We start from the raw sequence: 24,361 nt of genomic DNA, 5'->3' as shown, positions 1-24,361 counted from the left end.
AGCATATCCAACGACTGGCGATGACAATAATATTTCGTTAACATGATGCTTTTCAAGTATATTTGAAAAAAGTATGAAACCTTAGAAAAATACGAGTTGACAAAAAAAAAAAAAAGAAAAAAAAAATTTAAAGCCGAGCGAGGCTCGACTGTCCAGGTACTACAAGTTAATAGTCATACAAAACGGGGGGGGGGGGGGAGAAATACACATCGTTAATAAATCAAAACGAAGCAATAATTTATTGATATATTGTTTTTTTTTCTTTCTAAATCTGTCTAGAATAGGCTTGATTGCTAGTGTTCGTGTATGCAAACTCTTGTTGTTCAGGCGAGCTTAAAAACTCCTCATATTTCTTTCCAGCCAAAAAGAGCATAACTGTCCATTTCAACGTCATGAGTGCAAAAATTCCAGCTGGCATATAACCATCATTTTCAAGTTGATAACCTATGAATAGAAACATAATAAACGTAAGCAACCACAAGAAAGATTGGTAGTTAGTAAAGCAAAAAAGAGAGAGAAATTATGTGGAAATAAACTCAAGAACTGTGGGGGAAGGAGCACTGAAAATTTTGATGGAAAGAAGTCCTTTTAGCAATACGTCTAAGAAATAAGCAGTAAGATTTTGAGCAGATACGCATACGACTTATTGTTTAAGATTCATCTACACTGTTAAAAATTCAGAAAACTTTTGTGGTAAATAGAACTGTAAAATAGAGTGTTTACAGTACAAACATTTTTTTACAGTGAATTGTACGAAATAAAATAAACTATTGCAGCGCCAATGGATACACCACGTGACTTACACTGCGGAGGAGGTGACACCGTATTTCCCCTTATTCGATGTATCCCAACTGGTAAAGTGGTCAGCAAAGCCAGCCGCCTGCCAATACGAAGGTCCCGAGATCGAACCTGCTACTCGCATAATGTGTTTTTTAACTCTCGTTTAGTCTATCGTAAAATTTGACACTAAAATAGGATTTTACGGTAAAAGTTACTCGCAATATAGATTCCAGTAACTTTTACCGTAAAATTTCAGGATTTTTTTTAACAGTGTACAGTCGCGCCCGCTTATGGCGGATACGTGTTTCCAAAATCCAAGGAGGGCAACTGACCCTCTACCCTTCATTGCCCAAATGATGGGTCTGCCCCTCCCCCTTTGAGCTGGATATTTCCTGATTAACATCATGGTCTTTGCACCAAACTTGAAAATTTTTCTCGCGAGGGGGGAAAAAATCTAATGGTATGAATACGTTTTGCAGAGAACAACCAATAAGTTTCTGCATTCGACTGCGGAAGATTAACAACCCATAGGCATTGCGGATTATCCTTCAGAGAAATCGGGCAACGTGTTGCGGATCTGTAATCGCTGGATGCAGGAAGAACCGACTGAAGGACGCGGACGGACTGACGGGGTCGATCGCACACACCTCATTGCAGAGTGATGGATCGCACAGCCTCATCACGGACCCATAGGGCAACAGATTCCGTCTGTTGCACTGAGAAGAGATAAAATGGAGACTTTCTTTCTTGAGCCGAAGATCCCAATTCACGTGATAGATTTTAAAGCAAAGCATTAAAACAAATCAGGTTTCTTTCGCAAGTTTCACGCAAAACGTGTCAGCCATGCGTCGCTGTTGAGACACGTGACTTAGCGTCCTAGCCTCAGCTTCTGCTAAGCCAATGATTGAACTTGCTCCCTCCATTCAGTAATTCCTGCTCCATGGTCTGTTGCGCATCATTCAATGTCCGCTCGTACCATTCGACGCTGTTTGCAGCAGAGTGAAATGTCCTCAAGGAGCCCACTGCTTCGTTTACTTTTGACTGGAAACCACAGGGCGTTTATATGAATGAATGGCGGACATAGACAATGGAATGGTGCAACATTATGCTTATTGAGGAAATCCCCTTCTGCCTGCAACATCACGAAAGTCGGATTCGATTTTGGAGAGACTATGGTGAGAAGCTACTAAACTGTTGGACCCGGTCCTTTGAGATAGTATAATTTTCATGGTGGGACCTGGCGACAAAAGGGGCCCTTGAGTCTTGGAGGTTTTGGCCACACTCGTCCTGTACTCAGGGGCGTGCACGGGGGGGGGGGGGGGAGAAGGGACCTCTGCTAGCCCGAGCTGAGCCTGAGGGGGCCCAATATTTTTAAAGCTAGGCGTGAAATATAGGTGTAAACAACATGGAATTAGACCCGGGAAATTCATTTGTGACGGGCCCAAAAGTTTCTGTGCTCGCCCCTGCCTGTACCCGGTATTCTAGTTTGAAGTGGTATTGAATTTCCCCTCTAGTACGCACTGCTTTTACACTGAACAGATAGCGCTACATCTCACAGGTGTTGGAGCCTGTGATTCTCCCATACATTCAGAGCTTACCATCCGCCACATTCCAACAGGATAATGCGCGACCACACGTGGCAAACATTATTCAAGAGTTCTTCTTCTTTACCATCAGATGGAGTTGCTTCCTTGGTCTGCTTGTTCTCCCGATTTATTGCTATTCGAAAACGTGTGGTTCATGCTAGCACAACGACTGGCCCGTGATACACCAGATCAACTTTGGCAATATTTAGAAGCCGCGTGGACTACAACACTCCAAAGACACAAAAAGCCTATTCTCTTTGATTGTATGCCGAGACGTGCGGTAGTGGTTTTTGCCAACAATGGCGGCTACACCAAATACTGATTCTGTCATCAACCACACGTCCGAAGAGGCAATAATTTTAAGCGTTTGATCTTTGCACATGTTATTTGCCAAATAAATTTTGCTGTGATACATGTCTGGATATTCTTGATATTGCATTTTGTGTGGTCAGCAGTGTAGTGTATATATAGATATGGCAATGTATTGATTTCTCAAAGCCAGGGGGAGTTCAATCGACCCCCCCAATCCTTTTAAGTCTTTTAAATGGGGGGGGGGGCACTGATTAAGTCAAAACCATATATATATATATACACTCTTAATTCAAAAGAGCGAAAAAATAACTCTTAAAAAGAGTGAAATCTATTGCGGGTGCATTCATTCTTTCTGAGTGCTAGCTTTATCGAAAAAAGACGCTTTACGAAAAAACCAAGACTAAAACTTTTCTTTATTCGCGTGAAATTCGGAAACACTCCGTTTAATGAGCGAAATATGAAAACATTCTTTAAAAGAAGGACTCAAAAACATTTTCATTGGTTCGATTCTGTCACGTGATTTTGTTTAGGGAGAATCTTCTATACCTCCACGTTAGGCTTACCTAACGTTGGTCGTGAGTACCAAGTGGATGTCGCTATCTAAATGTCTTCATTTAATGAATTTAAACAATATTTGTTGCCGAATGAGGTTTCTGAAGGAAGTGCACAAAAACTACATGGTAAGTGCGAAGAATTTTCTTTTTTACTAAAACTTGTAACTGTTAATATTTCTTGAACTGCTCGTATATCATTACAAATCACCCACGTGCAATGTTACGGTGAACTTTTTGTAACTTTTTCTTCCAAATGAATGAAACTTTCATCAACAATTTTGTTTCGGTCATCGAATCAAAAATAGGACATTTGAAACAGTCGTTACCATCTTTGGTGTGTGTACTGTATATATATTTTAGGTAGGTGTTACAGACCCGACCATGCGCAAATCTATAGGTCGGATACCGAATCCGCTCCCGATGGACGGAGCTCCAACCACTGCGTATATTTTAAATTAATCAAATATTGTTTGTGTGTATAATAAACTTTAAAGAGTATCATAAACTTTGTACAATACACTCATTCATATGTGTAACATCTAATTCATTAATTAAGTGTCCTGAGGGAGTGGAAAATTCTCTACATACCCTTGCTTGGAGGGGAGGGGGGTTAGATCCATTCTTACTAATATTTTCCAAGCCGATAGTTTATATTAAAAATCCGCGGTCAAGTGGTTTGGCAAATATTATATTTCATTTGCTTCAGGAAGGTAAAAGTATGTATTATAGGATGAGCTGTTTTGTGTTTCAAAGAATGAAACGTGTAAAATATAATAAAAGAATCGCTCTGTGTTTTGCATGCCTTATTTTTAATTAGTATCGCATCATATACAAAAATTATTTCTCGAAAAAACATTCGGTCTAGATTCCTTACAGTAAACATTTCTTTACTCAAAAAGGTTTTAAAAAAATAATAATAATAGTTAATTTAAGAACGATCCCAGTGATGTAATATTTGTTATTTTATTATTGTGTAGAAAAAAAAGAATCTTACGTAAGATGGGGGGGGGGGAAATCTTACATACCCTTACATAGGGGGAAGGGAAGGTCAAAAATATTGCCAAAATTGTCCTTACGTAATTAATGAATGACCCCGAAGAAACAAAATTGAATTCAAACGTATCTTGTCATAATTTATGAGTGACTTTTTAAATTAATTTGAACTGAGGTAACTTTTAAAACATTATTAATGTTAAAAGGCACACCAAGAATATCAATATAGAGTTTCAAAATTTTAAATATATTTATTTGGAACTGTGTGGGTTTGTTTAATTTTATTTCAATCTTTAAATTCGGAAATGTACGTAATATTGCACGTGAGTGATTTGTAACGATATACGAGTAGTTCAAGAAATATTACCAGTTAAAGTTTTAATAAATTAGAAAAGTCTTCGTACTTACCATACAGTTTTTGTGCAACCTCTTCAGAAACACTAAAAACAGTTTTTTTTTCACACTTTTTTAACCTAATTTTTTTTTTCAAATGAAATAACAATTTTAAAAACAGTTTTAAATTCAAATACACAGCATAAGCACATGAAAACACATTTAAAAAACAATTTCACCAAATGAGAGTGAAATGATTTTATCTATTTTATTCTAAAAAAGAGTGAAATAGCCGCTTTCCAAAACGGAAAGCAGTCACTCATTTAGGATATTAATTTAGTCTTAAAAAAGAGTGGAAAACACTTATCAAAAGGGAGTGAAATTAGCTTATCCAAATGTAGTGAAAATAACCGCTCCGCAAAAGGAATGAAATTCACTCCTATAAGGAAAGTGCGTTTTCGAAACTGTAAAGGAGTGAAAATTTACTCAGTCTGAGTTAAAATCGCTGAAATTTTTTAAGAGAGTATATATATATATATATACACGCAAACCAGGTTTTAGTTTAAAAATCCCCTTAAAATGACTATCTAGTTCAGCGATTCTCAACCAGTGGTGTCCGACGATACGTTCTAATTACCTAGGAACAAATCTTATCTGAAGCAGAAAAATCAGTGGTTTCTATAGATATTAAATTCTAACTTATGCGAGCTTTTTTTTTTTTTTTTTTTTTTTGTCTCATATTAGAGGATTTGTGCAAGATTGTTCATTAATTTTGGAATAAACTAATAAGAAAAAAATTAGTTGATTTGATTATAGAATATTGCATTGTCATCGGGTCTGAGGTCGCATACCAAATTTCAAAAGAATCCGATCACAGAAAATGGGTGAAAATTGAGTTGCAAGATTCCGTTACATATATACGTACAAGTAGATGAGAAAGGCCGGTTCTGCTGCGGACGGCGGTGACGGTAGTATGCATCTGCAATCCGCTTCCCAATCCCCCTCTGACCTTGGGTTGACCCCCCTCTGATCTCATGGCTGCGCCTCCGTGTAATCTTTGTAGAAGATTACGGGGGTATTTTCGCGCATTTTGTCGTTTTTCGCGCGTTTTCGAACTTTGTCATTTTTTCTTTGTAACCATTTACGAGGGTATTTTCGCGCATTTTGTCGTTTTTTCGCGCGTTTTCGAACTTTGTCATTTTTTTTTGTAACCTTTTAAGAGGATATTTTCGCGCATTTATATTCCCCCCCCCCCCCCGCGTTTTTGGACTTCGTCACCTTTTTCTCATAATCTTTTACGATGATATTTTCGCGCGTTTTTAGATATTTTGCCGCGAATTTTATTTATTTTCGGTCATACTGGACTTAGTTGTTTTTTCTCACAAACTTTTACGAGGATATTCTCACGCGTTTTGATTTATTTTCAAGCATTTTAGAGTTCGAGGATTATTTTACCGTTTTAGTCTTAGACTATTCTAAAGTCTTTTAATCTTTGATTATTTTCTCAAATGTGCTTACTTGAAGGTTTGCGCTTACTTGATAAGCATCTTACTTTAATATTCTAAAGAAGCTTGTTAGTTTAGTGGAAAAATTGTACATGCTGAATTTTGGTAGCGGAACAGTAAACGATATTGTGTGCTGTATTTTTAAATGAACTTTTATAAAATTTCAACTTTCGGATTCTCGTCTTATTAAAAGAATTGAATATGATGTAAACAGGAGTTTTGTTTTCACGTTTTATGTATTTATTTACATTTCATTTGAGTTTAAATTTAGATGATGAAATGATGTTGAGAAAGTATATAGCACGAAACTTCATATGTGCTAGTGTTTTAAATGCTATTTTCAATGATAGAATTGACTTAAATAAAAAAAGTTTCTGATAATTTTTGATTTATTTTTCCTTTATATCTTTTACAGGTATGTGCTTCATGTGGGAAGCAATTTAGTTCAAATTCAAATTTGAATCAACATCTTAAGACTCATTCAGGAATGAAACCATTTTGTTGTATGAAATGTAATGCTTCCTTTGGGCGTGAGTCTACTTTGAGAAGTCATCAAAAGATACATTCTAGAAAGAAGTCTTATAGATGTGAAAAGTGCGACATGCTATTCGATGAAAGAAAGCATTTGAATCTACATATTAAGGAGCATGGTCCCTCATTCATATGTCAAGAATGTGGAAAGTCATTCAAGTGGAAATCTGCTTTGAATCGTCATTTGAAGATTCATAATTCTACTACCACCTTTGCATGTTCGAAATGTGACAGAAAGTTTAAACGAGAGGATAGTTTGAAAAGGCATATACTGATACATGGACGAAGCTATACATGTGATCAGTGCGGAAAAGTGCTTGCTAGTAAATCTACCCTTTTGCATCACGTTCGTGTTATGCATAGTGCAGTGAAGCAAGTTACAGTGAAAACTTATGTCTCAAATAGATTAAAACCTACTCGACAAACTACATTCGGTGTTTTTGCTACGGAGTTTGTAACACCTGCTCCTAAAAATTCTCAAGACATAAAAATGTGTTTTGATGAGTTAAGACTCCAAATTATTCAAATATTGGAGGATGAAATAGATGAAAAACGAAGCATTAAATGGTGCATAGTAATGAAGGCAGTGCTGAGTCGTCATGTTGGTGATGATGATGATAATTTGATTACTTCTTATTTTAGAAGTGTAATGCGAATAGAACTTGTTAAGGACACTATCTTAGAACATTTGAATGATGCTATTGGTCAGGTTGAAAACGCCTTAGAGGTGTTTATACAACTTGGATCTGGGTGGATGTTGGATCATATTGTCAATGTGGAAGTTCAGACTGCGAAATACGCACCTTTAGCTAAGTAGTAAATTAATAAGTTTTATAAATGAATTACCTCTATCCTTCAAAATGTATCTGTTATCCTTTAAGGCAGTTAAACTTGTTTTGTTGCTTTGCGTTGTATATAGTTGATGATTTGTGCTTTGAAATTAATCTTTCATAAATTTCTACATGCGTTTTCTTGTAAGCAAGCTTTAGAATGGCTGTATTTTGTTTGTTTCACAGTATGGTATTGTAATAAAGTTTCAGTGAGAATATGATTTTTGTGATATTTCAATAGATTGACACACATAAAATATTTCAACATATGCTAAGAAAAAGTTGAAAATTATGATAGTGAACCTTAAACAAGTTAATGGGTTGAAAAATAATATACAGTCACATTCACATGTTGAAATTCATACGTATTAATACTGAATTCAATATTGGAGAAATACCTTAAAGACTTATAAATTCTAATATGAAATGTGAGCGCTCTTTCTCAACTATGTTGTTCTCTCAATTGATAAAAGACACTCACCTGATCGTAAACCATTTCGACCTATGTGTTACTAAGTGTATAATAGTTTTTAATTTTCTTAAATTCAAAGTTAATTGTATGATTATATTAATTGCTAAAAATGTGATTCGCTTATAATTTCGATTGATGAGTAAAGTTTCATTACAAGTTCCCTCACATGATTGAACAATAACATGATAATTGGATATTTGAAAGCTTGAGTGAATGATTTATAAGTATCTTAAACATTACTATTATTTGAAATGCATGTGTGCTAATTAATACTGAGAGTGCAAAGAGTAAATGGATTAACAATAGTTGTTATTAATACAAAAAGTAAAGTGATTGCTAGTTTTAAAATTAATTAAATCATTCTGTTTGAAGATTCAGTTGATTAAATTTATTTTTGTAAGTTTGAAAAAAAATGAAAAAAAAAAAATAGTTTTGTGAAAAAAGATTGAAAAGAAAAAAAATAATATGTTATAAAAATATTATTTTTTGTTTTGAAAAAAATATTTTTGCGGAAAAAATTATTTTTGTAAGATTAAAAATTTATTTTTATATGATTGAAAAAAAAAATTGATTTTTTTTAATTAGTGGAAATACATTACAAGTTTGAGAAATTAATTCTTAAAAACATTTTATATAATTGAAGAAAAAAAAATATTTGATTTCATTTTCTAAGTAGAAAAATATTACAAGTTTGAAAAAATATTGTTTTGAAACAAAAAAAAAAAAAAATATTCTTACAACTTGAAATTTTTTTTATATGTTAAGACCTGCAATTATTCATTCAAGGTTGATTGCTACACCATGTACATATGTATAACTTGAATAATGCATTCGTTTTAATATGACAAAATACATTCGAAAATTTCTAAGGAAATTGAATTCGCTGTTGTAAAAATAAAATCACTAGAAATATTTTTTGGAAATGTGAAAATCGCTATGTTTTTGGAAGAATAAATAATTGTAATGCTTAATTGATGAAAATTATTAAAAGAATAAGAACGCATTGAAAATAATCTCCACAGTGAAATAATCATTGGAAAACAACTCAGTTTAAAAAAGTAATAACTATGGTCTTTTTGAAAATGTGAAATGTTATGGTGGAATGATTGCGAATAGAAAAAATTAAGTCTTTAAGTGTGTGTGTGTGTGTGTGTGTGTGTGTGTGTGTGTGTGTGTGTGTGTGTGTGTGTGTGCATGAGAAACGAATAGAATAGAATAACTTTGTAGACAGTTCAAGTTCGGGAAAAAATAAAAAATAAATAAATCGTCGACAGTGGTTTTGAAATTAATTAGGAAATTAGTTTCAAATAAAGATTTAAATCGATGTATCTTCTTTAATTAAGTTTTTGGGCGATAAAAGAGGTCACATGTGTTTACAGCCGTTAGTATTGAGTTGAAATCTTACCACGTGAATTCCATGACTCACTATGATAAGATAAAATCTGAGATAAGCCTATGTTTCATCTTTCATTATCCATTGTGCTTTCGATGTGGATGGACGCTTAGCGAAGAGAGTGTTGGTTGCAGTCAGAACATTCTAGGAAGGCATGGAAATGAAGTTTGGATAATATTACATTTTATGCCGTTGTTAAATTTAAAATCGACGCATATTTTGTAATATTATTCATTATCTTCAATAATGCATCAATGCATAAGTATTGGAGGAGTCTTTTCCTACAAAGGTTGGATTTTTGACTTTAAAATATTTTTTTCTTCGTATGATAAATTTACTATTGATTCCGGTTTTTTTTTTTTTTTTTTTTTTTTCACGAAGATTGTATGTGTCTGTTCCTATCTGTTTATGTTGATCATGAACTAGTATTAAATTAATTCGAAGTTTAATGAAAATTCTTAAAAAGGAGCAAATATAGTACTTGTGATAGGTCTAAAATTGTGTTAAGCAAACTTTTTATTTTATTCTGTTGGGGATTTTATATGAGTGTGTATATTCTTGAAATGATATGAAATTTTGTAAAAATATCTTTTGTAAGTCTTGGTTGTGATGTGGGAGTATTTTGTTGGAAGCTTCTTCAGTTATACAAAATTGAAGCCGACTTGAATGAAATATGCGACTTTGAATTTATTTGCATGCGAATGAAAAATTAATAAATAAAACTGAAATTTATAAATTGTATTGAAAACTCTGTTAATGAAATTAGTTGGCTGTAAAGTAATAATTTAGAAAAAACTTGTTAACTTTCGTCTTGGAAAATAACTATATTGAAAGAGTTGTATTTTGAATATAATAGCGGGAACATTTTTCATCACTTTGGTAAATGAATGATAAATAGTAAAACGCGTGAGAATATGTTAAAGTAAAATAAAATATTATTGGGAAAATGAAATAGTCAAAGTGATTCAAATTCATGAAAGTTGAAAATTTTGTTTTATTCTAACAAGAGTGCTTGTATGAAAAAATAAATAAAGTAATACGATAAAATGACTAAGTTAAATATTAATCAAAAAATAATTATTAGAGTTGATTAAATAAAATGTGATAAATTAAATGAAACTCTTGAAAAGCATATGTAGTGATGAAATGTAACTTGAGTGCGAAATTTGCTTACTGGAAAAAATTAATTAAGTTGATTTTTAAAATTCGTGAAAATTTGTTAATGATAAGTGTTAATTACTACTAAGAGTAAATTGATTGCAAGTTTTGAAATTCGTGCAAAGAATCAAAGTTGTAAAAATGATAAAGTTTGAAATGCATGAAAAAGAAAATCAAAATTCGAAAAATATTTTAAGTGTAAATATGTATGAAAATACAATTGAACTCCTAAATGATGAAAAAAATAGTTGAAGTTGGAAAAATGATAAAGTCGAGTACACTTGTAAATGAATAAAAGATGCAAAAGTAATTAGAAATCAAAAGGTATAAAAATAAACTAAGTCTACAAATTGCTAAAAATAGACAAAAGAGCTTTAAAATAGTCAAAGACCTAACTAGAAAAAAATAATCGAAATCCTAAATGTATGGATGTGAAAAAATTTCTAGTCCAAAAATGCATGAAAGAAAAATCTAACTTGTGAAAAATATTCAAAGTCTGAAATGATTAAAAATAGTGAAAGACTAAGAGAGTGAGAAAATAATCAAAGATTAAAAGACTTTAGAATAGTCTAAGACTAAAACGGTAAAATAATCCTCGAACTCTAAAATGCTTGAAAATAAATCAAAACGCGTGAGAATATCCTCGTAAAAGTTTGTGAGAAAAAACAACTAAGTCCAGTATGTCCGAAAATAAATAAAATTCGCGGCAAAATATCTAAAAACGCGCGAAAATATCATCGTAAAAGATTATGAGAAAAAGGTGACGAAGTCCAAAAACGCGGGGGGGGGGGGGGGGGAATATAAATGCGCGAAAATATCCTCTTAAAAGGTTACAAAAAAAATGACAAAGTTCGAAAACGCGCGAAAAAAACGACAAAATGCGCGAAAATACCCTCGTAAATGGTTACAAAGAAAAAATGACAAAGTTCGAAAACGCGCGAAAAACGACAAAATGCGCGAAAATACCCCCGTAATCTTCTACAAAGATTACACGGAGGCGCAGCCATGAGATCAGAGGGGGGTCAACCCAAGGTCAGAGGGGGATTGGGAAGCGGATTGCAGATGCATACTACCGTCACCGCCGTCCGCAGCAGAACCGGCCTTTCTCATCTACTCGTACATACATACAGGTGAAGCTAAAAAAAAAAGGGTGTCTATTAAAAGAAAGAAGCAATTGATTAAAAGAAGAGGAATATTACCATGGTTGATTGTATAAGCCAAAACGAAGTACGTTATAGCAGCAATGAAGGATATCAGGCTTGTAAAAATACCACACTGTTTCGCTATCCTCATCGTTTCAGCATTGTACCTGAGGTGCAAAGTATTCCTTCTGCGAAAGATATGTAGTCGCAGAACCATGATGGCGAAAATTGCTGAAAAACATTTACAAATTATACAGTAAAATATCAAATGTGGAAACATAGCTTTCTTGTATGTTCAATGTACAGTAAACTCCCGATTATCCGGCAGTTGGGTTAATCGCGGGTATTTTCACCATTTTTTTAAACTGTCACTAAGTGTTTTTTAAACTTATGATTGTCTTATTGTTCGTTTTTACTAGAAATGTACCGAGCACTCGGTAACTACTCGGTACTCGGCCAATTTGCCGAGTACTCGGTACTCGGCCAAATTTTCATCAGGTACTCGGCCAATATCGAGTAGTTGTAAAAAAATGAATATTGTTCAAAGCAGATTTTACAATTAATAAAAAAGTGCAAGCATATAATATGCTGCAATCAAATCCAATTCAAATTTAAAAGTCAAATTCAAATTTTGAGAATAATGAAGTTTGTTATGCTTTTTTTATATGTATTATTAAATGGATTTTTGAAGCATAAAAATAAATTTTCTTAAAAAATAAAATAACATTAAAAGCACAAATGTGCAGGAACACTGTAGACACGTGTTTTGGCATTACAAGGAATGTGCTTTTAACGTTTTGCTTTTAAAAATTATTTACGTTTAGCGGACTAGAAGTATAGATTGATATAATTTGTATTAATTCCAACTTGATTAATCCTACCTTTTATGTATTTGTTTATTTTTAGTTTAAAAAATAACTTATTTGTAAAATTATTGACACACACAAACAAAATTTTTTCAATAGTGCGTAATTAAATTTCAGCTGGAATTTTGCTTTAAAAACTATTATTTGGACATGGAGTTCTGTACTATTATTCCAATGAGTTCAAAATTCGTCACGTGTGTCGTGGTTCTTATTAAAACATAATTGGTACTCGGTACTCGGACCAGTAGTGAAAGGCCGAGTACTCGGTACTCGGCTACTCGGTACGTCTCTAGTTTTTACCTCTTGCATCTATTTTTTGTATTCAGTCTTAGTAGATGTAATATTGCAATGTTTTTAGCAATTTTAAATGTGTGTGTGAGTGTTATTCATTTTTTTAGTTATTGCATACAGTAGTATCATTTTTTACCTATTATTCGGATTATCCGTGGTTTTCGCTTATCCGCAATTACCAATACCATGCAACCCTATTCCGCGGATAATCGGAAGTTTAGTGTAGTATTTGCAATGTTATCTCGATATGTTAAAAAAAAAGTAATGTCGAAGAAATTGTGATAGTATGTCTGTGGCGGGCCTACGTTCAGCAGATCCCATAGCGCTTCGCCCAGAAATTTGATGCAAAATTACTTTGAGCCCGATGGTTTGCACTGGGAGCGGTTTTTTTTCCTCCTCCCACTTTGAATTATTATTATTATTTTGTGATTAAATAAGCTAAAATTTCACGTAAATTGCCTTTAAAGGAATGAAAAATTTCTCACACTCCTTAACATTCTATGTTATTCGAAATATTTTTTTTTTCGGCATCGGATTCAACTTGATTTAATTTTCTCCTTTAATTACAACAGCAGATATATTGGTTTCTAATATAGCGAAAGTCCTAGGCTGAACTCAATTCAAGTCCGGAGCTAAAAGCAAAATGTTACTGGAGAGAATTTGAAAGGGAATTTTCAACCGTACGACTGTTTTGCTACGTTCAACAGCCCCGTAACACCAGCAGCTGTGAAATTTGGTACAAGTTAGTTGGCACCCTGGTGGACAGGTGCTCTTTGAAACTTTGTTTTAAAAATAATTTTACTTTACATGTTTTTGTCAAGTTCTTTTTGTTTTCAGGTTGGAGTAGAATTTTAGTATTTTTCTAATCAAAAGCTCTTCACTAAAAATTCCATTTCTACAAGAAATGAAGCGAGATTTTTATTTTGTTCTAATCGTAACGTGTTTTTTACTCTTGATTCTTCGTAACCTGCGCTTTAAACCTTCGCCAACCAATTAAAATAGCAGAGCAATCTTCGTGGGTTGGTGAGCAGGGAGCGGAGAGCCCACTAGTAAGGGAGCGGAGAGCCCACTAGTAAGGGAGCTGATAGCCCAATAGTAGGGGAGCGGAGAGCCCACTAGTTTTAAAAATGAGTCCGGTTTCAGCAATAACAAAATAACGATATTCGATGTAATAAAGGACAACAGAACCGATATATAGGGCTGTTTATAAAGTCTTAATTATGTAGATTTTAGACCTAATTATTTTTTTACTTTGCACACTTGACTTCTGTAAACAAGACAATCGAGGTACCGTGCCATGGAGGACATTTAAAGAAAAGGAAATTGGGAGCAATTTATAATCCGAAATTTTGATATCTTTTTGTTTATTTATGCAAAACAGCGATATTCATTAGCGATTGATCCTTTTTTTAAATCGCTTTTTTCTTTTTAATGTGCAAAATTGTTTCAACTACATTTTTGGATTTTTGTAAACTTTTTAGTCTTGTGTTTTAAATTTACTTAAACGGGGAAAAAAAATTAAACATCACGGAAAAAAATTTTCTTGGAAATAAGATGTTATATTTTCAAAAGACGTGCAAAATTTGTCAAGCAGTCTCAATCTTGAAAAAAAGATGTTAATTTCTGAAGAACATGAGATTTTTTTTAAACCGACTTCAAAAAAGGAGGTTATGATTTCGTCTTGCAGCTTTTTATGTATGTTTTCGTATTATTCCAAGACTACTGGACTGATTTGAAAAATTCTGGTTTCTTTTTTGGAAGGGTATACTTCCCAGATGGTCCCATGGTAATTTGGTCTGGATCTGATTAGGGGTCCCGGAGAAATCCAAGAAACTTTAAATTTCCCACGTTGTGGCTACGTAGAGCTTTCGCCACGGGCGGAATACGTCAAAGGTCAGGTGGTTTCGCCGTGGCCGGTGTATATTTTCAAGCTTAGGTTTTGCCTTCGTTTTGAACGATATTTAATTCTCACGGCATATGAATGATTAATTTTCGCGACGTCGCCTGTCAATTTTTAATTATAGGTGTTACTAATGTATTACTACGTAGCAAAGAAGTGAATTAAATATATGTTGCTACTTTAATACATATGTTGTATCTGGTGTCTGATTTCTGAAGTTTGACCAATATTCTTGATTTACACTTTCACAATGCCGCCATTTAATTTGAAATTAGGGTTATACTAATTAGCAGGCTTCAAAAAAAGGAGGAAGTTCTGATCTCGTCGGATTTGTTTTTTCTTTGCACGATGTTCCGTAAGTACTCGAAAACACCTGTACCCAGGGGCGTGCACAGGGGGGACAACTGTTGGCCCGAGCCTGAAGGGGGGCCAATATTTTTAAAACTAGGGGTGAAATATAGGGGTAAACAATATGGAGAGGGGCCCGGAAAAGTTATTTATGACGGGCCTCAAAATTTCTGGGCGCGCCCCTGCCTGCCGATGAGGAAAATTCTTTTTTTGTTTGAAAAGGTAGACTTCTCCGTCGGTGTAATGGTAATTAAATTCGGGTTTGATGAAATTGAGGGAACTCTTCAAATATCATATTCATATTTAAATTGATTTGTACTTGATTAATTTTGTATATCGTCTCACTTAGTGAACCGGTTTCTATGATTTCTTTGTTTAGTGGTGATTTTGTTTAGGGGTGGTCGAACTTAGATTCCAAATATTTGTTTTACCCAATTTGTTCTTTAGAGAAAAGTTACGGGTAAAAAACAATTCATGTCATGTAATTTCCCTCACAAACGATTAAATATAAAACCCATTGTCAAAAAAAGGCCATAAAACAATGGTATGTACTTTCTTTACCCATAATTAAAGAAAATACTAAAAACATTATTATTAAGAGCAATCAAAATGAAAATTTTGAATCTAGGATTCTCTGAAGCAAACATAAAAATCATTCTAGAAGAATTTTTTATCTTCATCTATAGTAGGACTGTGTGAAGAAACATGCGACTTTTATCACGGGTTACATAACACATATTGTCGTGAAGCATAAATTACAATTTACAATGTTACAATTTACAATTTTACAACTTACAATTTATTTGTAGTTTGGGAAACTGTAAACATTTAAATGGTTCTAACGGAATACTGTGAATCCAATCTACTTTTCATCAGAAATGAGATGAGTCAATTGTTATATTTCTGCTAATGCCCGTTCATCGTGAGGTTTAATTAACCCGAGAGTGCTCGCGCGACCAAAACGAACGGGAGTGCTCGCGCAGGGTATCTCATACCCGAGGAGGTTTTTTAGTATTTTCGAGTTCAATTTTCTTTCAAAATAGTTGAAAATGGAAATAAGAGAAAAGAGTATACTTATAAAATACTTTCTTAAAAGACTTGCATTCAATTTCTACATTTTTTTGCAAATGCATGCCATATGGACCATGCAAAGGTTTTTGTCACATTTTTCACACACAAATTTGATTTTTGTCTTTGGGGTTTTCAGTTCAGCTTTTGTATGTTGACTTCGCTTTTCTAGCAGGGGATGCAATGTCTTCACTAGATCCTAGTTTTAATTTTAAGTCTCATCGAAGCATTACGTATGCTTTAGTTCAGAACTGTAGCAGAAGTACTCGCGCAGGGTATGATACACCCGTAGAAGTCAATTCCAAAGAAACTAATTTCAGAATGTCCCCACCGTTTCTACCCCTTCAAGATTATGATCTATGGGTAAGCTACTCAAGGAATCGCCCACTTCCAAAAAAAAGGTGGTTAGAAATTTGATTGAAAGCGAAGAGGTGGGTATGTCATACCCTGCGCGAGCAATCTCGGGTTAAAAGTTTAAAGGGTTCTAAATCAGATCGAGCTATTCCTTCAAATCTTGACTCTGCTAAGAGCTACGTGTACTCGTCCTTTCGCTAAGTTCTTTTTTCCTAAATCTATGACAGCTTTATCAAGGGTTATGCGTGATTTGCTGTGAAATATAAACTACAATTTACAATGTTACAATTTTACAAATTTAAACTTAAAGTGATTTCTGTTTTTTTAGTGACTCGTGCATTTGCTTTCAGAAAGCAAACTTTGATAAAGTTGAACCAATGATGAAGACAAATTTTTCGTACCTACAAAGGCTCTCAAAAGTGCTCGTACACCTACGACTTTCAATGAAATAGGGCCCTATCCATTGGTTAGAATTAATGTTTCGGAATAGGTATTTAATTATAAGATCTATGATCCATTTTCAACAAAACTGCATGAAAATTTTTAAAAACATATTAAAACTTTTTTTTTTTTAATCAAAAACCAAAAAGTGCCGGAAATTTTATCTCACAAGTCTTCGTACCCTTTAAAAAACGGTATATATTATTGAATAATCTAACTTTTTACTAAGTTATTATTTAGTAGAATATCATGCATTATCAACGACACCTTTTAAACGTCAATGAACAGATTACATTCTTTTTTCTTTTTGCGTAATTTCTGAGTAAGTGTTCAATTACACTTCGAGTCTCACTGTTTCTTGCTCTATTTTCGTTTCAAAGTCGTATTTTCCCAATCTAGCCTCCAGATATCTCTAAATATGTTACATTAAGTTCAAATCTGGAGATTAAAGGGATATTTTCTAAACTTTAGGACAATTTTTGAGGCACTAGACGCAAACGTTGAAAACCGTGTGCTTCTTATCGTTATCTTATTAACGAGCTGATGTGTGCATCACATGACTTCCTTTTACTCTAATTTAATGTCATTTCTTCATTATTGGCAATATTAATTATATTCAGTTGTTTACTCTCTAAATGTCACCAACAGTGGCCATATTGAAACCAAATTTAAAAAAAAAAAAAAAAAAAAACCCACCGCAAAATTTGTCGCCAAGTCGGCGACAAAACTTGGCGACCAAAAGACTGACGATGTATCGCCAAGTGTCCGACAAATTATAACACCACTTGAGTTTACATCGAAATTAATAATGATTTCCACCCGAAAAGGGGCAAAAGACCCCCTTAGGAACATCCGAATGCAACTAAAATTGAAGGTGCACAACTAGATCCCTCTAGGAGTCTACGTACCAAATTTCAACTTTCTAGGGCATACCATTTTTGTGTTATGCGAGATACATACACACATACGCACATACATACGTACATACAGACGTCACGAGAAAATTCGTTGTAATTAACTCGAGGGTCGCCAAAATAGATATTTCGGGTGTCTGTAGGTTCCTAGGCAATTATCCACGTGTGGTCGGGTCGAAAAAAAAAAAAAACTCAACATTCGTTCGGGGGTGAGAAAAATGGAAATTAAAGCCGATTTTTGAGAGAAAATTTTTTCGCGAATACAACATTTCCTTTTTTGTAAAAGGAAGTAAAAAACAAAGTTGTTTCCGATAACCAAATTTTTGGCTAAGAGTTTAAAATTAGTTTTTAAAATATTTAAATGAACAGCGTGATTCATCATTTCATCAAAAAATTCCAAGCTACCAAGTCCTGATGCTGACATGCACCCTCACACAAGAACACTTTCACCGTCCTGATTATCTGGTCCAACTAAGCTCTTAAGATTAAATTCCTAATTTTTTCTTCTATTTACAATTATACAACAATTTAACCAAAAATGTTGAATTCATTTTCATCTGTAAGTAAGACGTCATTCCAAAACGTTTTGGGCTTATTTATCATTGATTTTGCGACGAAAAGCGCATGATTTCAGTTTTTCGCACGGCCAAGAAAATTTCTACGGGAAAAGGTCCCATTTAATCCAGCTAATAAGAGAAGTTGGTGAACAATTTTAGGTGAAAATTAAATGAAAAAAAATTTTCATTTAACTCTGCAGAAACTTTTACAGCACTCAAATGTGTATTTTTCATAAATATTTTAACTGTAAATCTCCGATCACGCTTTGTCAACTTTGCCGGTTGACCTTTTGTTACCTGGTTTTCGGTCCGATTTTTTTCTTTAAAGCATTTTATCAAGCACTTTACTATAGAATTAAATAAATTAACTAATTTAGAGACATTTCAAACCAATTTACAGCTACTGATGTGAGGAAAAAATCACAATAATAAGCACAATAATCAGGAATAAATAAACAAAAAATGAAAACCAAATGACTTTTAAGAGTCAACACAATGCAAAAATAATAATAAAAAAAAAAGACATATAATAATTTTAATCATGAATTTATTCGAAAATATTTGAGTGTACGATGACTTCAGTGGCGTATTATTTCTCTGTCTCTTCGTTTTTTGACCCATTTCAAAAAGAAGATCCGTCAATATTTTGAAAAAACTACAGGGTTTTATTTAGAATGACATAGGAGTGATATGAAACAAGCTGATGTGTGCATCACATGACTTCCTTTTACTCCAATTCAATGTCATTTTCTCATTATTGGCAGTTTTAATGTGATTCAATAGTTTATTTTCTAAATATCACCAACAGTGGCCAAATTGAAACCCGATTAAAAAAAAAAATTAAATCGCCAAATTTGTCGCCAAGCTGGCGACAAAAAAACTACTGATATTTTGCCAAGTGTTCGCCAAATTGTAACACCACTTGAGTTCACATCGAAATTAACAATGATTTCCCCAAAAAAGGGCAAAAGATCCCCTTTGGAGCATCCGAATGCAACCAAAAAAGGAGGTGCACAACTAAACCTCACTAGGAGTCAACTAGTATGTAACTGTAAATCAGTTATTTTTTGCTTTTTAGTTCCTATATCTTTTTTGAAGGCGCTTTTTTTTATTTATTTAAAAGTAATTTATTAGCAATGAAGATTGCTTGATACGATTTTCCTTTACCGTGGCTTTTTATTCGTTTTGTGATTGGTAGATAGAGAGTCACTTGGTTCATTGACATTGCTTGAAAAGTTATTTAAAGTCGCCTCTGTGATGTTATCGTCTGCTTTTTTTTGCGATACAGTGTTTTTTTTTTCCCTTCCCTTTTTTTTCCTGGAGATTTTATCCGATTGGAGATTCTTTGTACTTTTTATTTTATTGCTCTATATTTTGGGAATCTATTTTTCTCTAAACACTTAGATACGGGTATTGTAAACGACTGTTGTTTAAATCACATCTAGCTTACGAATTTCTTACCCAAAAGTAATTACAATAGAATATTTTATTTAGTTGAAGTTTGTCTGCTTTAAAATAAATAGTTTTTTAACAGTATCTTTTATTTTATTTATTTATGCGGAAGCTAAACAACTTCACATACATAGAGGACTGCATACAAAGCACCTTCCCTAAGACAGGAGAGATTTCACAAGAAAAGGAAATAACACCCACAATTTTTTTTTTTTTTTTTAATTTGAATTTGAATTTTTGACATCTTGAATTCAAGTTATGCTTTTCGCAACAACGAGTGTGTGTATATATGTAGGTAGGTGTGTGAATGTGTAGACATGTGCGTGTGTATGTATTAGGGCGCGCGCGTGTGTGTGTGTATAGGCGTGTGTGTGTATGTGTGTGTAGTGGCGTGTGTGTGTACATTAAGACGTTGAGTGTGTGAGTAAAATATGGACGGAACCTGGATACGATGCTCGCTCATGGAGCAACATCGGGTGGAAAGGGGACGGCCCCCAAGTCAAGTGAGAACAAAAAGCAATTCCTGATTGCTCAAAATAAATAAATAAATAAAACATTGTTTCAAAGCCTGGTTGCAAAGCTTTAGTTTGTCGAAAATAAATTCATGCATGCAAATAGAAGAAAAAAGGCACATGTATAATGGGGTGGTATCCTTCAGTCAAAAGTACTACTTTTAGTCCTTGAAATGGATAGAATGAGCAAAAAAAAATTACATGGATCCAGAAAAAACTTTCAATTTCCCAACAGTTTTTTTTAATTAATTTGTTTTAAATGTCCGACTTTTCAAACAAGGCGTGGTCTTTATGACGTCACAAATGACGCAATTTGGCGCATCTTTCTACTTCGTTTCCACGTTATGATTATCAAGCAGCGAATTAAAATTGCGCTCTACGCTTGCTATTAACCATATCGTTGCCAATACACGTGAGTAAAGATGCAAATTAAATATTTTGTTCTGTGAATAGCAACATTGAATGGCATTTCATTATTTGTGATGTCACACGGCACAAGTGTAAACAATGAAAGCGCACCGATTTAAGTGATTTTTTAAAAATATTAAACTTAAATACATTATTTAAAAAATGGTCAGATCATATGTTTTTAAGCATGCTCTTTCAGAAAAAAATACTTTTGAAATTTTGGAAACTACCCCATTGCTAGTAAACTGAAACATAAGATTTTTATGGTAACAATCAGCATCAATATTTACTTTAGCGAGTAAGTTATTTTATTCTTTTACTTAAGAAATCCTCCTATATTTTTATCAAAATAAAAAGCTAATTTTGATAACAAAAAGTTGAAATTCTAATAGTTATGCGTTTAGAATTTTCCCTTTAAATTAAATGTCTAGGATTTTATTTTTATTTGTTCCTTTGTATAAATAAATCTTTTTCTATCCGTCTAAAAGTTTAATTAATATCATGTTTGTGGAATGTTCTTCACATCAATAAAAAGTAGTATCCGTTGAGCCATTGTCTCTTCTGCAATTTATAAAGCACTTCATGGAACATCATTCTTAGTTGGGACAGAAATGAAACGATTCTCAACAGTTTTCCAGGAAATTAAAATGTATCCAGAAACAAAACAAAAACAATGATTTTACGTACTCCTTCTTGACATGCCGAAAGAAATAAAATAAAAATACGGAATCACAGATTACACTATTGCAAAAGTAAACAAAGAAAAACCGCTGTTCTATTGCTCGCGCTGAAAAAGGGCACTTTGTAGCGCTATCCGCAGATTAATCGCCTGTAATTACGTCACCGTCGCTTGAACAAATTATACCTTAAACTTCCCATTTAAATTTTACATTTTAAACTGTAATGTATTTTAGAAAGGTCTAGTTGCGATTAATAGAATTCGAAGTGCATTTTTCTTAACCCGAGATTGCTCGCGCAGAGCATACGCACCTCTTCGCTTTCAACCAAATTTCCAACCACCTTTTTTTTTTTTTTTGGAAGTGGACGATTCCTTGAGTAGCTGACCCATAGGTCATAACCTTGAAGGGGTAGAAACGGTGGGGATATTCTAAGATTAGTTTCTTTGGAATTGACTTCTACGGGTGTATCATATCCTGCGCGAGTATTTCTGCTACAGTTCTGAACTAAAGCATACGCAATGCTTCGAAGAGACTTAAAATTAAAACTAGGATCTAGTGAAGACATTGCATTCCCTGGCTAGAAAAGCAAAGTCAACATACAAAAGCTGTACTGAAAACCCCAAAGACAAAAACCAAATTTGTGTGTGAAAAATGTGACAAAAACATTTGCATGGTCCATATGGCATGCATTTGCGAAAAAATGTAGAAATTGAATGCAAGTCTTTTAAGAAAGTATTTTATAAGTATACTCTTTTCTCTTATTTGCATTTTCAACCATTTTGAAAGAAAATTGAACTCGAAAATACTAAAAAACCTCCTCGGGTATGAGATACCCTGCGCGAGCACTCCCGTTCGTTTTGGTCGCGCGAGCAATCTCGGGTTAAGATTGTAACTTGAGAAAAACAATTATACCTATACAGGGTAGGTGGGGTGTAAAGCCCCGCGTGGGGTAAAAATCCGCACCGACATTTTAACTTGATCAATTTGGAGTAAGAAATTTACCTCTAGGTGCTGGGTTTGTCCTATGGAAACCTATTGATCAATGAAATTTTGTCCTGACTAGGCACTCCAGAGACGAGAAAGGGGGATAAGTCAGTTTTTTACTACTTTGATCTAACTTTACTAATACATTATTTGAACATTGTAAAATGTTGAATTTGAAAAGAAAAATCAATTAATTACACGTTAATACTGGTACATTGAAGCTTCACTTTCGCGTGAAAACAGTTATTCTAATGGCTGCTTAAAAGCAACATGGCGCGTTTTTCAGAAAGTGACAAAATGGGGAAAATTCCCGCAGTTGTTTTGGGGTAAAACCCCGCATCTCCAAAAGGGGAAGGATTCTCTCCGCTCAGCTGAAAATTCTCTTTTTTGAAATATTATTAATATTTTTGTTTAGCATGTGTTTTGTACAACTTATTCAACTTAAAAAATTAATTGTTGGTGGACATTTACTCATAAAGTTTTTACTTGGATAAGTTTGTTAGGAAAAATCTTACATTCATTTGAATTAAAATGTGCTTTCATTATGTATATTTCTTTTTTTTTTTTTTTTTTTTTGAACATTTACGTACGTTTAATTTTTTGTTCTAATACCTTCAGAAGAAAAACAATTCAGAACCATGATAAATATCGAGCTTAATGAAGCACGTAATTTAATTGCAGGCATCTCTTCGTTCTGCATGGTAGACATTAAAGTTAAGTTCAAAAATATCGATTGAAGACATCTCTGAAAAATGGAACAAAGGCTTAGGACTTCAAAGAAGAAACAAATTTCCCTATAATTTCGAGTTAAACTGAAGAGAAGAACTCGAAGTTTATCCCTGCAAAACGTGGCCCAGATAACTTCAATATGACAAGAAGGAGGAGGGTATGTAGAGGGGTTTTTTTTTTTTTACATAAAACACCTAGAAGCCTGCAAACGTACTGAGACACAGGAAGAGTCATTGGAAATGAAGACATTATTAATTAATTGTCGTAACCTCAGCAGGACACGGTCCCATCCAAGACGCAATAACATTTTTAGAAAACTCAACTTAGTGTACTGTTTACTTAAAGCACTGGGTACTACATATTCGATTAAATTATAGCCTCAGTTAATTAAACTAATTTTTATAATGCGGCTGTCATTTTTTCCCGGGTGATTAATCCTCCTTTTGTGGAGAAGAAGATATTATTTTTGTGACAGAGTTAAAAAAAAAAGATTAAACTTTTAAAGTGTGAGATATTTAAGTTCGGTACTGCTAAATAACAGTAAACCGATGGTTCAAGGAGGTTTTACCAAGCAGTCACCCTTTTTAATCACATTCATCTTGAGTGGGGTAAAGATCCGCATTGCGGGGTTTTACCCCATTTTGTGGGGCAAAACCCCGTAATTTTGTTTTCCCGCTAAATTGTAATTTTCTCAATTATTACTAATCAGATGTAGCTATAATTTGGAAGGATTATAGGTGACAAACCACGCAATGACTCTAATTTGAAAAAATGGGAAAACATGCCCTTTTTTGACCATGGTGGTATAAAAACTGAAAATCGCGGGGCTTTACCCTCACCTACCCTATCTTTTAAAATATCAGAGAAATTTCCAATGGAATTCTAAGTTATTATTTAGGCTTTTCACTATTGTAAATTTTCTGCAGAACACAGAAATTCTAAAATTATTCTTTTGTAGCAAATTTTGATTGAATAAAAAAAAAGGGGGGGGGGGGGTAAAAAAACCTGTTTAAAAAATGAGAAGTTCTATGATTTGTTTTTAATTTCAAAGCATTTTCGTTTGCCTACAAAACACATAACTACGAAATATCTGGAGACTGTTACACTTTAGAAGATAATATAGTTGAATATAAAGTTTTTTTTCCGCATTATAGAAGTACTTTACTGATCCGTATTTTCAAATGTTCTTCATGTTATTTCAAAACCAAATCCAGTAAAACAATTATATTACAATAATATTTTTGAACCACTAGAATACCAGTGATTGC

At 33.6% G+C, this 24,361-nt stretch overlaps 1 protein-coding gene across 1 annotated transcript in view; it reads right to left on the bottom strand.

The window, feature by feature from the left end:
• Positions 1 to 222: 222 nt before the first annotated feature.
• LOC129224569 (uncharacterized) overlaps positions 223 to 24,361 on the bottom strand; it is a 36,841-nt gene continuing 12,702 nt past the window's right edge. The window contains exons 2-3 of the mRNA XM_054859046.1: positions 11,647 to 11,820; positions 223 to 444 (exon numbers count right to left, since the gene is read on the bottom strand). Of these exons, the coding sequence (XP_054715021.1) occupies positions 266 to 444; positions 11,647 to 11,820 (353 nt within the window). The 3' untranslated portion in view covers positions 223 to 265. The remainder of the gene's footprint in view (positions 445 to 11,646; positions 11,821 to 24,361) is intronic.

This window comes from Uloborus diversus, chromosome 6 (assembly GCF_026930045.1).
Source record: "Uloborus diversus isolate 005 chromosome 6, Udiv.v.3.1, whole genome shotgun sequence".
NCBI classification, from domain to species: Eukaryota; Metazoa; Arthropoda; class Arachnida; order Araneae; family Uloboridae; genus Uloborus; species Uloborus diversus.
The sequence above is the reverse complement of the archived record's forward strand: the minus strand, read 5'-3'. Positions and strand labels throughout refer to the sequence as shown.